At 31.8% G+C, this 14,399-nt stretch overlaps 1 protein-coding gene across 2 annotated transcripts in view; it reads left to right on the top strand.

Annotated features, from left to right (window-relative positions):
* The window catches only part of LOC107440570 (uncharacterized), a 449,104-nt gene that overhangs the window by 131,752 nt on the left and 302,953 nt on the right, over window positions 1–14,399 (top strand). For both annotated transcript variants that reach the window (XM_043043457.1, XM_043043458.2), the window contains exon 5: window positions 13,208–13,253. In XM_043043457.1, coding sequence (XP_042899391.1) covers window positions 13,208–13,253 — 46 coding nt within the window. The remainder of the gene's footprint in view (window positions 1–13,207; window positions 13,254–14,399) is intronic.

The following is a 14,399-nucleotide window of genomic DNA, read 5'->3' as shown; positions in this document are numbered from 1 at the left end:
GTAGAGGAGAAGGTGTAAAAATGGGCACAGGTGTAAATATGGGCACCCCTCCCTAGTAGCTATGGGAGGTACTGAAGACTGGCGGCAAGGACTGTATATGGCGCCAGTTGCTAATATAAGATTGTACAGAGCAGTTGAAACCATTTTTTCAAGTAGTGTGGATGCAGCGTGAGTTATTGTGCAAATTGGTGTTTATTCTGGACTGCAAACTTTTGAGAGGTATGTGAAATCGTTTTCTTTTCATGTACTTATGTTCAGTTAAAAATAATTTGACAGTGATATCCGGAAAGCGGAGATCTTAAGCTATTTTTTGAAGCACACCTTTAGTCACGCACGCTTTTAGGTTACTTGTGATAGTGGCCATCCTTCTTAGGTGGGGTTGGTGTAAATATGGGCCCCCATTTAAAGGGTGCCCATAATTACACCAACTTTTTTTAGTGGAGTTTAGCGCATCAGGCTCTAGTTATGCCAATTGATAAGGCAGCTGAAATACCTCAATGTTCCCCGGGAACTTCAAGTGCAATTTCTCCGTTCGACATATCTCCTGTTCCCAACATTAAGAAGATAACCAATATATATATATATATATATATATATATAATGGTACACTTTATTCATGGTACACACTATGCATACGTATACATTTTATAGTAAATTAACATATCCAGTTTATTTTTCTCTCAAAGTTTGGGCACGTAGATGGCTCAGAAATCCGTTTATATTTTTTCTATTTGCTTTATTGACTTAAAATTAATTGGAATAAATAAATTCTGAAATACTAAATTTTTTTTTATCTTTTTACAAAAACAAATGAAAACATAAATTGCTTAATGGTCATTATTTCATTTATATCATGTCTTGTCCTCCTACAGTTTCCACATAATTCGTGAAATACATCCAAAACTGTCAAATCCTTCAAGTCACTGATATGAGAAAAAAAAATCTGCCTACTTTTTCTGAATTTAAATTTTTAAAAGTTTTGTGGCGGCGATCAAAACGAGTTTTGTTTGAAGTCTTTTTGGATTATTATTTAACATTTATAAAATACTTATTGATTCAGTGAACTCCTTCAAAAATAATTTAAGAAAAAAAAGAGATCAAAGACCTAATAAAGAGTACCCGATTTTGTTTTCATTTTGTTTCGAATAACTATTGACTTATCTGTGAAATGAAAATTACTCATTGCTCCTAAAGTAGTTAATAAAAAATTTTAATTTTAAACCCATTCTTGCATGCGTAGGATTTTAATTGAATTTTTTTACGAGTTAACATAAAATGTAGGTCAAGTATTAAGGAGATAAGTTTAATCTAATGAAATGGATGACGGCTTATAAAAAAAAATTTCCATTATACATTTCCATAATGCCATTTAAATTTCGAAAGTGTATTTACTAAGCACAGTGTTAAGCATTATATAAACACTTCAAAGATATGGTGGTAATTGTGTAATTAAATAGATTAAAGAACTATTTAAATGCCGTGTTTAATTAATAATATGACAATAAGAAAAATTCATTTATCTGACAAAGCATTTTTAATTAGATTTTTAATCACGTGCAAGTCACGTAATTGCCTTGAATTAAATGTAATAATAAGGATAAAAATTGGATTATCATAGCCAACTAACAGCACTTTTGGCGAAAAATAATTAAGTTAAATATATCATCGTATAAAATTTCAACTTCATTTTAATCAACGTATGAAGTTTCAATATAAATATATTCTCTGCCATGCACTCATTATAACAATTGAATTGCTGCTATATTGAATTGCTAACTGACAATTTAAACATGAACTGGTAATTGTTTTTAGATGGAATATTTATAAAATGAGAAGAAAAAGCACTATTTGATTAGTTAAAATTAAGCGGCTTCTCCTATTTAGCAAATTTTAAAACGTTAAATCTTGTTTACTATTTCAGTGGTCGATTAAAGTTTGAACTGCGTACATTAACTAATACTAAGTGGCTAGTTTTATCTTTTATTTACAAAGTATGATCTAGAATGAACGAACGAGGCACCTTGGCCAGAGGATCCCACATTTCTGAAAACCCTATAGCAATATCAGAACAAAAATTAGCAGTTGAAATGTTATCTAGCTCAAAAAATGTTCACTTAAAAATTTGAATTTTAATGCCCCAACAAGATATTTCGCTTAGAGCTTTCCATTTCATATAATCAGGTTCTAGTTATCCAACACTTTTGTTTTGATAAAAGAATTATATCTTTTTGGTACCAGATTTAAATATAAATTTCTAAATTGAGTTTTCTAGTTCTGTTTCAACCTTTTGTTTCTTGAATTTTCCAAGATCGACTTATCGATATTTATATGCTTCGATATGTACTGTATTCTCTGTCTGTTCTGTTACTTTTGCTGTTCTGCAATTTTACTGTTCTGTTTTTAAGAGTTACGTTAAATTTTTTTCTGAAAATAGCGCTACAAAATGTTAGTATTAATATTGTTTTTCTACATTATTCGTATTTCATTGCTCTCATAGTTCTATTCTCGCAATTAATTTTCAAGATCCTATGTAAAAAAATTGAATTCGAGTTTTTCCTCCAATTGCGTTTCGTGGTTCAATAAAACTGAGTAAAAAACAGCTTCTTTTGCTGAGAAGCATGCAGGTAAAGAAGTTACGAGAACAGTCCAGTGGTCGGACGTGAAAATACTTTTTGATTTAATTTTCTTTCAAACTGTTTTATTAGTTTTAAATTACTTATTAATTTATGTGACAAAAATTTACATAATTACACAATCTCAAGGTATCAAATTAACACAGGCAACAAATTTAGTTTCAGACATCAAATGCAAACTCAGAATCGAAGCTTTTCACACGTTTCCCGATTTGAGTAACAAAGAATAATCGTTTTTCGTCGTTGGAAACATGCTGAGGTCAGACTGAAGGACAGCTCTGTGGTCAGAAGTAAAAATACTCTTTGATTTATTCTTAACTTTCAAATGTTCAGAGCCTTAAAATATTTGTCGGAGCACTCACAAATACACAATCTCAATCTATATCTTGGAATCTGTTTCAGACAAGAAATGCAATATGGAATTCCCCGAAAGTTATTGCTTAAAAATTGCTCTATTTCATTTTCTTGAAACAAACCTCTTTTATTCATTTACTTTATCTATATCTTACAAGGCGACGATTCATGTCGGAAAAATATTCTTTTTATTCGATTTGGAATGATTTACTCCGTAATATTTATTTCTAAACGTTTGTTAATGTCTGTTCCGAGAAAACAAGTGTCTTAATGAAAGGAACATACAAACTGAAATGAGCACTCTTTAAGAAATGTTCAAGTCCTAAGTGTAAACCAATAGTTATGTACATTGTATAAAAAAATAGTTTCATCTTTATTCTCATGAACTCATGATGTAAGAAGTATGTTATTTGCATTTCAGATATCCTTAACAAGTCTCTTATTTTGCCAGTTTATGTCGCAATTACAACAACAACGGAATATTTTGTTATGAAAATGGCGACAAAGCTGTAATTGTAGGCTCCGTTTATTCCACAGTGAAAGCAGATCATAAGATAGCTTCTATATTAGGCCAGGCAAAGAAAAAATAAAAATCGAAAATTGAACAAACCCTTTCATTACTTTTCTTATCCGTGTTGCCGCCCCACAAAAGACCAATCATCCGTGACCTTGAAATTTGCCAATCTGCATGAATGATGCCCCAGAAAGGTCCCACTGAAGAATGAAGTCGATAGTGATCATCTTCGATTGATGACGTCACGTCCGCCCACTCTGCCACTGTGTGAAACACCAATTAAAGTAGTTCAATAATGATTAGTTTGGTCAAATTTTTCCTTACTCCTCTACCCCTTAATTACTAATAATAATAATTTTGTCAAAATATTTAGATAAAACCCACGGTCCCGCATATTTCGGATTGACTAAGAATTATGCTTTTAGGATAGTAATTAAAGTGATAGCTATGAAAAGTAATAATACTAGGAAATTTTTTTTCATCATTTGTTAATTACAAAACTGTGATCCAATGACATAGTAACTTGAGAGATAAAGTACTCGAAATTATGGTATTTAAGGTATATACGAAGGTGCTAAGGCGATTTAATGACTTCGTGAATTCAATCGTTCGTTTATAAATTTTTGTCAGGCAACCTGGTAGCAAAAACCTCCAGCACAGCAGAGAATCATCTTCAAATCACCTCTGACCTCAGAATTTTTTTTTTTTCTTCTTTTAATTAATACGCTACACAGTGGAGCAAAAATCAATTTTTCGCAGTCAAAAATGGGAAAAATAAAATATTTTCTAAAATTTCTTTTGATGCTTTTTTTTTTTTGTACAGTTTCTAATTATAGTAAAATGCATTTTAATAAATTGTAAGTGCAATAAAAATATTAATATATAATAAGAAAGTAAACAATAAATGCAATAACATTAGAATTATTTAAATAGTATAAGTGCAATAAATCTAAAATTATGTAAATGATAAGTGCAATAAAATTAAAAATATGTAAATAATAAGTGTAATAAAATTCAGATAAAGCTAACCTAAAAAAATATTTAATTGATTTGATTTAATTTGCTTAGATTAATTGGTATTTTAGCCAAATTAGCAAATATTAGCAGTTAATTTTGTTTGGTCTTAAAAAAATTTAGTCAAAGATAAGTAAATTACTTTCATACATACCTTGAATACGTGTATGTATTTTGATTACGTCATTCTGTATAGCTTGGTATGTAACTTGATTATCTCTAGTACATAGTTTAGTATGATCTTTTGATTAGCTCTACATTGACTGTCTTATTTTTATAGATATTTCAAACTTTGTTTTTCTTTTTCTTTAAATTTGTCGAGACTCGAGAATTACAAAACTTTTATCTTAATTATCTAACAGTCATTTTAACTAACAGTCATGCTAATTAACTAACACTCATGTTAATTAACTAACAGTCGTAACTAACACTCATTAACAAACATAAGTAAACTAACTAGTCTACATTAAGTTTTTTTTTTTTAAATATTTAAATATAATTATTAGTATAATTCATTATTTTTTCATATTTAATAAATTATATAAGTATTATTAGAATTTTAGTAAATGAATTATTTCAAAAGCTTTTTTTTTTCGTTAGAAATGTATACATATTAATTAAAACATTTTGCGAAAATGGTACCTTATGAAATTATTGATCATTGTGAAATCTCAACTTCTGTGTATTGTCACCCTACCAAAAGTAACTTTGAAATTAACTATCTCAAAGAAAGCAAATTAAAGTTTTTTAAATAGCAAGAGCAACACCGAACGTTTTTGGACCCGTACTATGCGATCACATGTTTTTCACCTTCACTCACTAACCCAATATTTACTCTTTGTTATTTACTCTTTGTTTAAAACCTATAGATGGCAGCACTAAGCTTTTATTAACAACATTTTTGCCTGTGCTATTTCTTCCATATTCCATTATTAAATGATTTTGAAATAAAATAATTGTTTTGGTCAATGCGTATAATTTAATTGCTAAAGTTATTTTTTACTTGTATGTATTTCAAAAAAAAAATATTTTCGAATGAAGAAACTAAAAATTCTGTGAATCGAAACATTTGTGGCAGTACATAATAAAATCTCTCAACAGGAATAACTGTTCAAACGCTCACAATATTCTCTCTAAACGAATATTATCTTATTCGAATCTTGTCTTATTTCGAATGGAGTCTTAAATTTTCATTCTTAACAGTTTTCATGTTCAAATTTTATTGTCACGCTAGAACAGTGGTTACCAACTGGCTGTCCGCAAGCCGCATCCAGCCGGCGAAGCCCTTTTTTGTGGCCCGCGAACTAAAATATATTAGTTGTCATTTTTTTGCGGACAATTTTCGTAAAAATCTATGTGGTAAACCCATATAAAATACTTTTCTTTCGTTAAAAAAAAAAAAAAAAAATTTTTCGTTTCTGTGAAATTAAACATACCAACAAAGTTAACATACCAACGGTGCAAAAAATTTTATTTATCAGGTTTTGCATCCAAGGAAATATTTATTATTATTTGTGATTCACTACTTTTGTTTCGAACAACTTGATAAAAATCTGACAGACATATTTAATGTTCCTCCAAACATAAAAGAATCCTATATAAAATTATGACAAAGTTGCGGCCCGCCATTTGACTGGTGTTTTTAATTGTGGCCCCTGCCCTCATGTAAGTTGGAAACCCCTGCTCTAGAATATAACTTCTAGTATCTGTGTATTTTTTGCTTTTTTTTTATATTATTCAACGCACTATTTAGGCAACAAATTTGAAGATGGAAAATAGAAATACAAGAATCGAACGGTATATTGGTGCCGGAACGCACCGGTATGACATTCCGGTACTAGCCGGAGCTCTGTTCCAGATTTTTAATTCTTGTGTTTTTTAGAATATTGGTCGAAAACGATCCAGCACACATATGAGATCTAAAAAAATATTTAAGCGAGTAAAAAATAAGAACAGAACACAAGAGCTATCTAACAAATCATTACTCAGGATAGCAGTACTAAAAACAGTATCTTGCACGTGTTTTTTAATAAACATTGTACAACTCCTTATTTCCTTCGTTAATCAAACACTTTGATGTCTTCAATTCCGCCGCCTCAGTAGTGTTTTGTAGATTTATGATTGCTTTGTTGTTTCATCCTAGTTCACAAATTAATTTGATATCATAAATATGTATTTTAGTCCCCATTCTTAACAGGAATTACATACTAAGGGTGGTTATTACAACGGAATACAGAGTAAAAATTGCTTATGTAAAAATTTCCAAATATTATACATAAATTTGTGAATTTAATCCATTTCTAGAATTATCCACCCTATGGGATAGAAAACAAAAGAAGAAAAATAATATTCAAATTTTTCTTGTGTCCTCCTCCAATTTCAGTATAATTTACCGAAATTTAAAAAATTAATGTGTCTTACAAACTGTGACAGACACAAAAATAAACCCAGAAAAGCTGAGATGATCATGAAATGAAATTTAAAACCCGAAAATATAATACCACGGAGTAGTATTTACTGTAAAATGTAAAACGATGGGTTCAAATTAGTTCTTAGAAAATAAAACCTAAGAGGGGGAAGTAAAGTGAAAATCATTCGTAGATTCTAGTCATTGAAGATAACCAAAACTGTGAAATTCCGTCATCTAAAAAAAGTTTTAACGTAGGAAAATGAAGTACGGATTTATTGAACAACGGCAATGTTCTTCTGGCTACTTACTTTCTGTTTTTAATTCACTTTATCCACTATAATTAGAAACACGTTAAGGAAAACAAAGATATAAACTTAAATTAAATTAAATCTCTCATGCATATGGACCTCATATGTGAACATATATGTTTTTGTTTCATAATTTCATTCAAGAGCTGTGGTGACTCAGGGGATAGAGCGCTTGCCTCCTAATGAGGTGACCCGGGTTCGATCCCAGCGATAGCTGGTCCATTTGAATTCCGCAACCGGCTCGCACTGACAACAGTGCTGACGTAAAATATCCTCAGTGGTAGACGGATCATGGTTAAAGTCCCTTTGCGGTCAGGCTAATCATGGAAGGTTTTCGTGGTTTTCCTCTCCATGTACCGCAAATGCGGTTTAGTTCCATCAAAAAGTCTTCCACGAAGGCAAATTTCTCCCAATACTTGATCCAGGAGTTCCCTTGTCTTCTGGATTGGGTTCAAAATTACAAGTAAGGCTACAGAGTTGAACATGAGTAGTCGCAAGCCCATAGAATTGGGTCGGCTGTTTAACGATGGTTATATTATAATGTAATATTGCATTCAACACTTATCGTGATCAGTATCGTCAATACCCTATATTGCTCTTAAATTTATATATTTCACTTTTCTGCAGTTATTTTAAAATTAAATACGCATATTTGCTTCGAACAGTGAACTCGCCGTAACGGCCATTCCATCTGCTATTGCTACTGGAATTTTACTGTAAATACATTCTAAAGCTAAGTTTTCTCCTTTTAAAATTTCACGCTTTGTATTTTTTCATTCATCTCTTTAAATTTTTTACATTTTATTTTAATGTAACTATCACAGCACAAGCTCTTCATTTAGTTGAACCATTACCGAAATAATAGACTATGCCTCTCTAAAATAATTTTGTATCCAATTGAAATTTCTTTTTAATGCACGTGACCTCAACAAAATCTATTTCTAATGTCATGTCTCTGGAGGCAAAAGCTGTTTATTGTGATGGGGCAACCACTAGATCTCACTGCGGGGGATCTCCCTTCGCTATTAAGAAATATGACAGTCAATTTTTCATTTCATGTCCCTTACATCATTGGTTCTACCTCCCTAACCCCCTCCTCTTCTTTAGATATAAGTCGAACTATATCCAGGTGCGATGATTTTTTTTCTTCTTTTTACAAGCTAGCTTTTTACAAGCACAAGAGATGTATTTATATTATTTTGATAAATCCGGAGTTTTTTTTTTTAATCGAAATTAATGTGAAAATCTAATTTTCGGAAAATGTCAACTTGCTCTGGGTGAAGGACGACATTCACATTTCTTCTTTTCTGATTGGCCGAGAGTCAATCATACTTCATTCGCATATTCAGCGAAAAGTATCAGCATTCTACATTGAATATTGAATGAAATCAGTTTAGTTTATTATATTTGTTGCAAATTTTTTTGCGGTAAATGTCAACATTCACCACATTGTTTTGGTAAATGTCCAAAATTCAGTCATTATTATTATTATTGAAGTGAAACTTCTAATGCGACTTCCAACAAGGTTGCGTTAAACGTTTAACGCTATCATGGCAACGAGCGGCCTGTGATCCTTGCAGGAGATCTTAATGTGAATTTCTCGTTACCTGAAGCTGAAACATTATTAACCTTTTTTAAAGACAAATTTGGATTGGAAATGATAAATGGTAGGAATGATCCAACAACCAAAGGGGGAACTACCATTGATGCAGTTTTTGCAAGAAATATTGAAAAAATAGAACTCAAACATTTCGTATCTTACTTTAGTTATCATAATCCATCTTAGTTATCTTATCATCATTAGTAAATGTTATAGATTTGGATATTTCTCCACTCGAAAATGATAATTAAAAGATGCGATCAATTGTGAATTGTAAGCAATGTTAATAAAGTTTGTCTTAAAGAAACAATATGATTTCACTAAAAATCAATTTCTACCCCTTCCTATTTTCATTTCCACATAACGAAGTTTCACTTCTTCCGCGCGGAGGAACTCCACGCACTATTGTTTTCTCAAATAAAATTTGGTATAAATTAATCAATTAGATACTTTTATTATTATTATTATTATCATTATTATTATTATTATTATTATTATTTTAATTATTATTATTATTATTATGTATATACAAGGTGCGTAGCGTTTTTAAAAAATGCTTAAAGGGGCTTTTTTTCATGTGTTTTTCATTAATGTTTTTCAACATTATTTTTCTTTGAAAAATAAGAGTACAAAATTCCACAAAAAGAAACACTGTGAAGTGGTCACTTTATGATTTGATGAAAAAAATCATTAAACCTATGTAATGACAAGTAAATATAACCAATTAATTCTTTTATTCTCATTATGTGACCGATTATATTCTTATATCGATTATATTATGGAGATGTGCCTGGTTCTGACTGGGCTGTTTGCATCATCACATCCATCCTCTAATCACGTGCCTGACATTCTAGATATTAGAGTTCATTTATATATATTCGAATAGTAATCAAGGTAAAAGATATGAAATGAAAAGTTTTAATTGTAATTAAAGATATGGAGCCATGGTGGCTCAGGGGATAGAGCATTCGCCACCCAATGAGGTGACCTAGGTCTAAATCCCAGCGGTTTCGAGTTGAGACAAATTCCGCTCCCGGCTTATACCGGTCACATTTCTGACTGACCAAACATTTCATCAATGGTAGACGGATCATGGGTTAGGATCCCCTTGCCATCGGACTAACCGTGGGAGGTTTCAGCGGTTTTCCTTTCGGTGTAATGCAAATGCTGTTAAGTTCTTTTAAAAACTCCTTATTTGCCCAATGCTTGATCCAGGAGCTCTCTTGTTTTCTGTGTTAGATTTAAAATTGCAAGGCTTATGAACATTGATAGTCATAAACTCAAAACTGGGTCTGATGTTTAGCACCGATTATGAAATAAAATATAATTAATGGCATGAAAATTGCTTTAAAAATTTACAATAACTCTCGCCCCGTTAAAATGCATCAAAAAGTTCTTTGATTAAAAATGTGAAGGTGCTTTTTTCCTTTTTTAAATTTCTAAACTTCTTGGAGATAAGCTCTTTAATTTGTAAACTGCGCTGATTTGGTCTTAATTCTTGAAACTTAATAGAAGAATCAGTGAGCACCATCCAAAAAGTGAGCACCGTCCATTAAGGAAAAGCACCATCCAACGCTGGTACTAACTAGTAAATTAGAAGTTATAGTTCTTTACAAAAAGTAACATCAATATTAGTGTTCTAAATTGGTGTCATTATAATAGACAGTTGTGAATATCGTTCAAAAGAATTAAGAAAGCGAATATATATGCTATGAAATGACGTTATTATCCTAGTTTGCGTAGGTTCAAAATAAGTACAGTTCGTTTTTGATAGATGGCAGCACTACAGCATTCTTTAGCTACCTCTTCTCTTACTTATTCACCCTTTCTGTCAAAAATATTTTTGCTCCCTGACTACTGTCTCATAATGCGACCTTCATAAAATATTTCAACGCCCTTTTAGAGATGAAAATGACTTATTAAAACGTAGCAGAAAGCCGCCCTTACACGTGTTATTATTCTATAGAGGTGGGCCTTTTTGTAAACCCTTGACCTTGCCTGCGATTTGGCTCTTAAATTTGCATTCGAACCCGGGAAAACGCCCGTGTTACGCTGCATAGAAATCAAAACTCAAGCGTATTTTTCAATTTAAAGAAATATTATACCATTTAGTTTACGAAAGGAACAGCTTTTTAATTTAATTTTAAAAGAGAATTGCAGTAATTTCTACAGTTGCTCTGTTATAATACTAATAGAATTTATTCATCGATGGTTCATAATTATAAATACATTATCTTGATAGCTGCATCGTTATCAGTTATTAAATATTTTCTATCGATAGTAAGTGGAAATTGTAACAAATTCAAGTCCTTTTCATTTCTTTAGAATCAAATACAGATGACATACAAACATAACAAAATAAACATGGCCTTACTCATCTTATCTGATTTTACTAAGAACATTCTTCAGTGGGGTAAAAATACTTCGAAATACCTTCCTGATGATTCTATATATTTTTAATGTTTTATTTTCCTAAATTCACTGATATGTCAACAATATTTATTTAACCCTAGCCATTTTGGATTTTAGGTTAAATTTTTAATTCACACTGTCTTGATATTTTTTTGCGTTTAACAAACTTTTGATTATTTAGTAATATTAAACCGCATAATACTTTTCAAAAAAGATTTATTAAGTTAGGAAAAATAGCTCTCCATAACTTTTAGAACTTTTATTCATTTTTCCTCCAAATTTTAAAATAATTCGTTTAGTGGTATTGAGTAAGTAATTTAAAACTACAAGCTTCTTAATTTTTAGATTTTTTAAAATCTAATTTTATTGCATTTTAAACTGATATGAAAACCGATTTGGATGATACTAAAAATTTCTTTTAACGTTAATTGCTTAAAAACACGGTTACTTATCAAAAATCTAAAAACAAGCAACCATATTTAATTACCTTCAAAATTGTATTGGCATAATTTTGTGACAAAAAATTAATAAAGAATTTAAACTACCACAAGCTTTTATATCTCAAATTGGGGTTGAGTAGCGGTTTTACATTTTACTTGTATGGGAAGATACTGTCAAATAGAGTAAACATTCAGTATCAGTTTACTTGTGAAAATCGAATAAAAAGGATTAAAAACGTATTTAGAACTTTCCCTCCTCCTTTCCACCACTTCGACAGTTTAATCCGGGTGAGAAAAACGTCTAAAAAACAAAGCAAAAAAACTCTGTCTTTTATCTGTAAGTAATCTTACTGCATCAGGACATGTAAGTAAATCCACTGCATCAGAACATCTTTCAAAGTATCAGAATGTCACCATTTTGCTAAAGTTCTGTTTGCGCAATGGGTTCAGTGTTTGCAGTAAACTGTAATTACGCATGAATGTTTGGAAGGTAGGTACTTAATTTACGTCGCACTAGAGCTGCACAATGGGCTATTGGCGACGGTCTGGGAAACATCCCTGAGGATGATCCGAAGACATGCCATCGCAATTGCCAATACTCTGCAGAATAGATGTCTTCCGTGCTTTTATAGCCGGGTGACCTGCGCGCGAACTCGAGCACCTTGAGGTAGATCAGTTTGACGAAGACCGATACCGCGCACCCTTGGTCCCTACGCAGGCTGATTAAAGTGGTCACCCCCCTACTGATTGACCGCAGTTAGTGTCACTTGACTTCGGTGTTCTACTGGAAACCGTGTCTTTATGATCAGTCCACTGCGTGACATGAATTTTTGGAACTAATAAAGAAGAAAATAAAATTGAAAAAGACCGATAGGATAAGAAAATAAATAATAATAATTCCGAATTACCAACAACAATCACCACATTGATCTAATACTGTTTAGTAAATAATATGCTGCGCATAGTGAATTTCATTGCTTAGTGAATAATATGCTGTGTGTAGTGAATTTTAAATGATAGTGATTAGTGAATGGTATGCTATGTTTAGTGAACATATAATGTGTGTAGTAAATAATATGCTAATAACTGAATTTGGTGAATAATATTTTATCACTGTTGGGAGTTTGGATGAATTTCATATTGAATTTTGTACATCTCTGTCCAAGGTCTTTTTTGTTAATAGGAAATCAACAAAAAATGTCACTAAAAAAAGCAACAGTTTTGTGATCAGTTTGTGTTGTGATCTAATTTTATAATATTTGAAAAGTTTGTCCAACCGTGCATTGAAGGAATGTCTAAAAATGCCAAAGATTGGAATAATTCAAAAAATTCGATAAATTTCATCGAAATGTAAAAATTTTGCTAAATCAGCTAAATTTTAAATTAATGAAAGAACTTCGAAAAATACAGTTATTTATCTTGAGTTTGTAGCTGCCTTGAAACATTAAACTTTATTTTCAGTTTAAATTCAATTTTGCTGTTCGATTTCTTAACAATAATTTTTCTTCTTCTTTCTTTTCAGTTAAATGTAGCTGTGGAGGAATGGGAAACGTACGAAACCAAAGTTGGTAAGAATCTTAATTTTTCTCCTCTTTAATACTGAATGCTAATGAAGATTATGTAAATTGCAGACACATTGTCATAAAAAAATTTTGTCTACCTCTTTTACAATTTCTGTACAGAAAGTAATATAAATAAATGCTCATATGCCGTATTAGCAATAATCCATTAATTTATATTTTATTTTATTTTATTTTATAACTGTCGTTGAACAGCCAACCCAATTTTTGGGTTTACGACTACTAATGTTCAACTACGTAGCCTTTTAATTTTGAACCCAATCCAGAAGACAAGGGAATTCCTTTATTAGGTAGTGGGAGAAATTTGTCTTCGTTGAGGACTTTTCGAAGGAACTAACCCGCATTTGCGTTACATGGAGAAGACCACGAGAACCTCCCTCGGTTAGCCTGACGGCAGGGGGACACTAACCCCTGATCCGTCTACCACTGAGGATATTTCACGTCGGTACTGTGATCGGTGCAAGCCGGAATCCGGATTCGTATCGACCAGCCATCGCTGGGATTCGAACGCGGTTCACCTCATTGGAAGGCGAACGCTCTAACCCCTGAGCCACTACGGCACGAAAATTACGCACCCATTGTACTACTGTAAAAATCACAGGATATCAGATTCTTTGTTCTGAAAATTTTACTGTAAAATGTACGACGCCCAAAGTACTTTTAAAGTTGATCTTAAATTTTTTTAGAGTGCACTGTAAAAATTTCAGAAAAATTTTCTTAAAAAAAATTCGATTATTTTTTTAATTTTATTGATTCGAACCCGGTTCATCTCATTTCAAGGAGAACGCTCTATCCCCTGAGCCATCGCGGCTCATACTACAGTACATTGGCAAATTTGTAATATGCTTTTGAGAAAAACATGTTTACCTTTTATGAACCAATAAAATAGAGCCACGGTGGCTCAGGGCTAATCGTGGATTTCCTCTCTATGGAACGCAAATGCGGGTTAGTTCCATCTAAAAATCAGCCATGAAGGCTAGTTTTTCCGAAAGTTTGATCCAGGAGTTCCCTTGTCTTCTGCCTTTGGGTTCAATATCACAGGGCTGCGGAGTTGAGTAGTCCTGATTCGTATATTCAGGATTCGGCTGTTCAACGGCGGTAATAAAATAAAGTTTAAAAAAAAATAGAAAAATA

Source organism: Parasteatoda tepidariorum, chromosome 8 (assembly GCF_043381705.1).
Source record: "Parasteatoda tepidariorum isolate YZ-2023 chromosome 8, CAS_Ptep_4.0, whole genome shotgun sequence".
Taxonomy (NCBI): Eukaryota; Metazoa; Arthropoda; class Arachnida; order Araneae; family Theridiidae; genus Parasteatoda; species Parasteatoda tepidariorum.
Note: the sequence above shows the minus strand (reverse complement) of the source record. Positions and strands in the feature narration are given on the sequence as shown.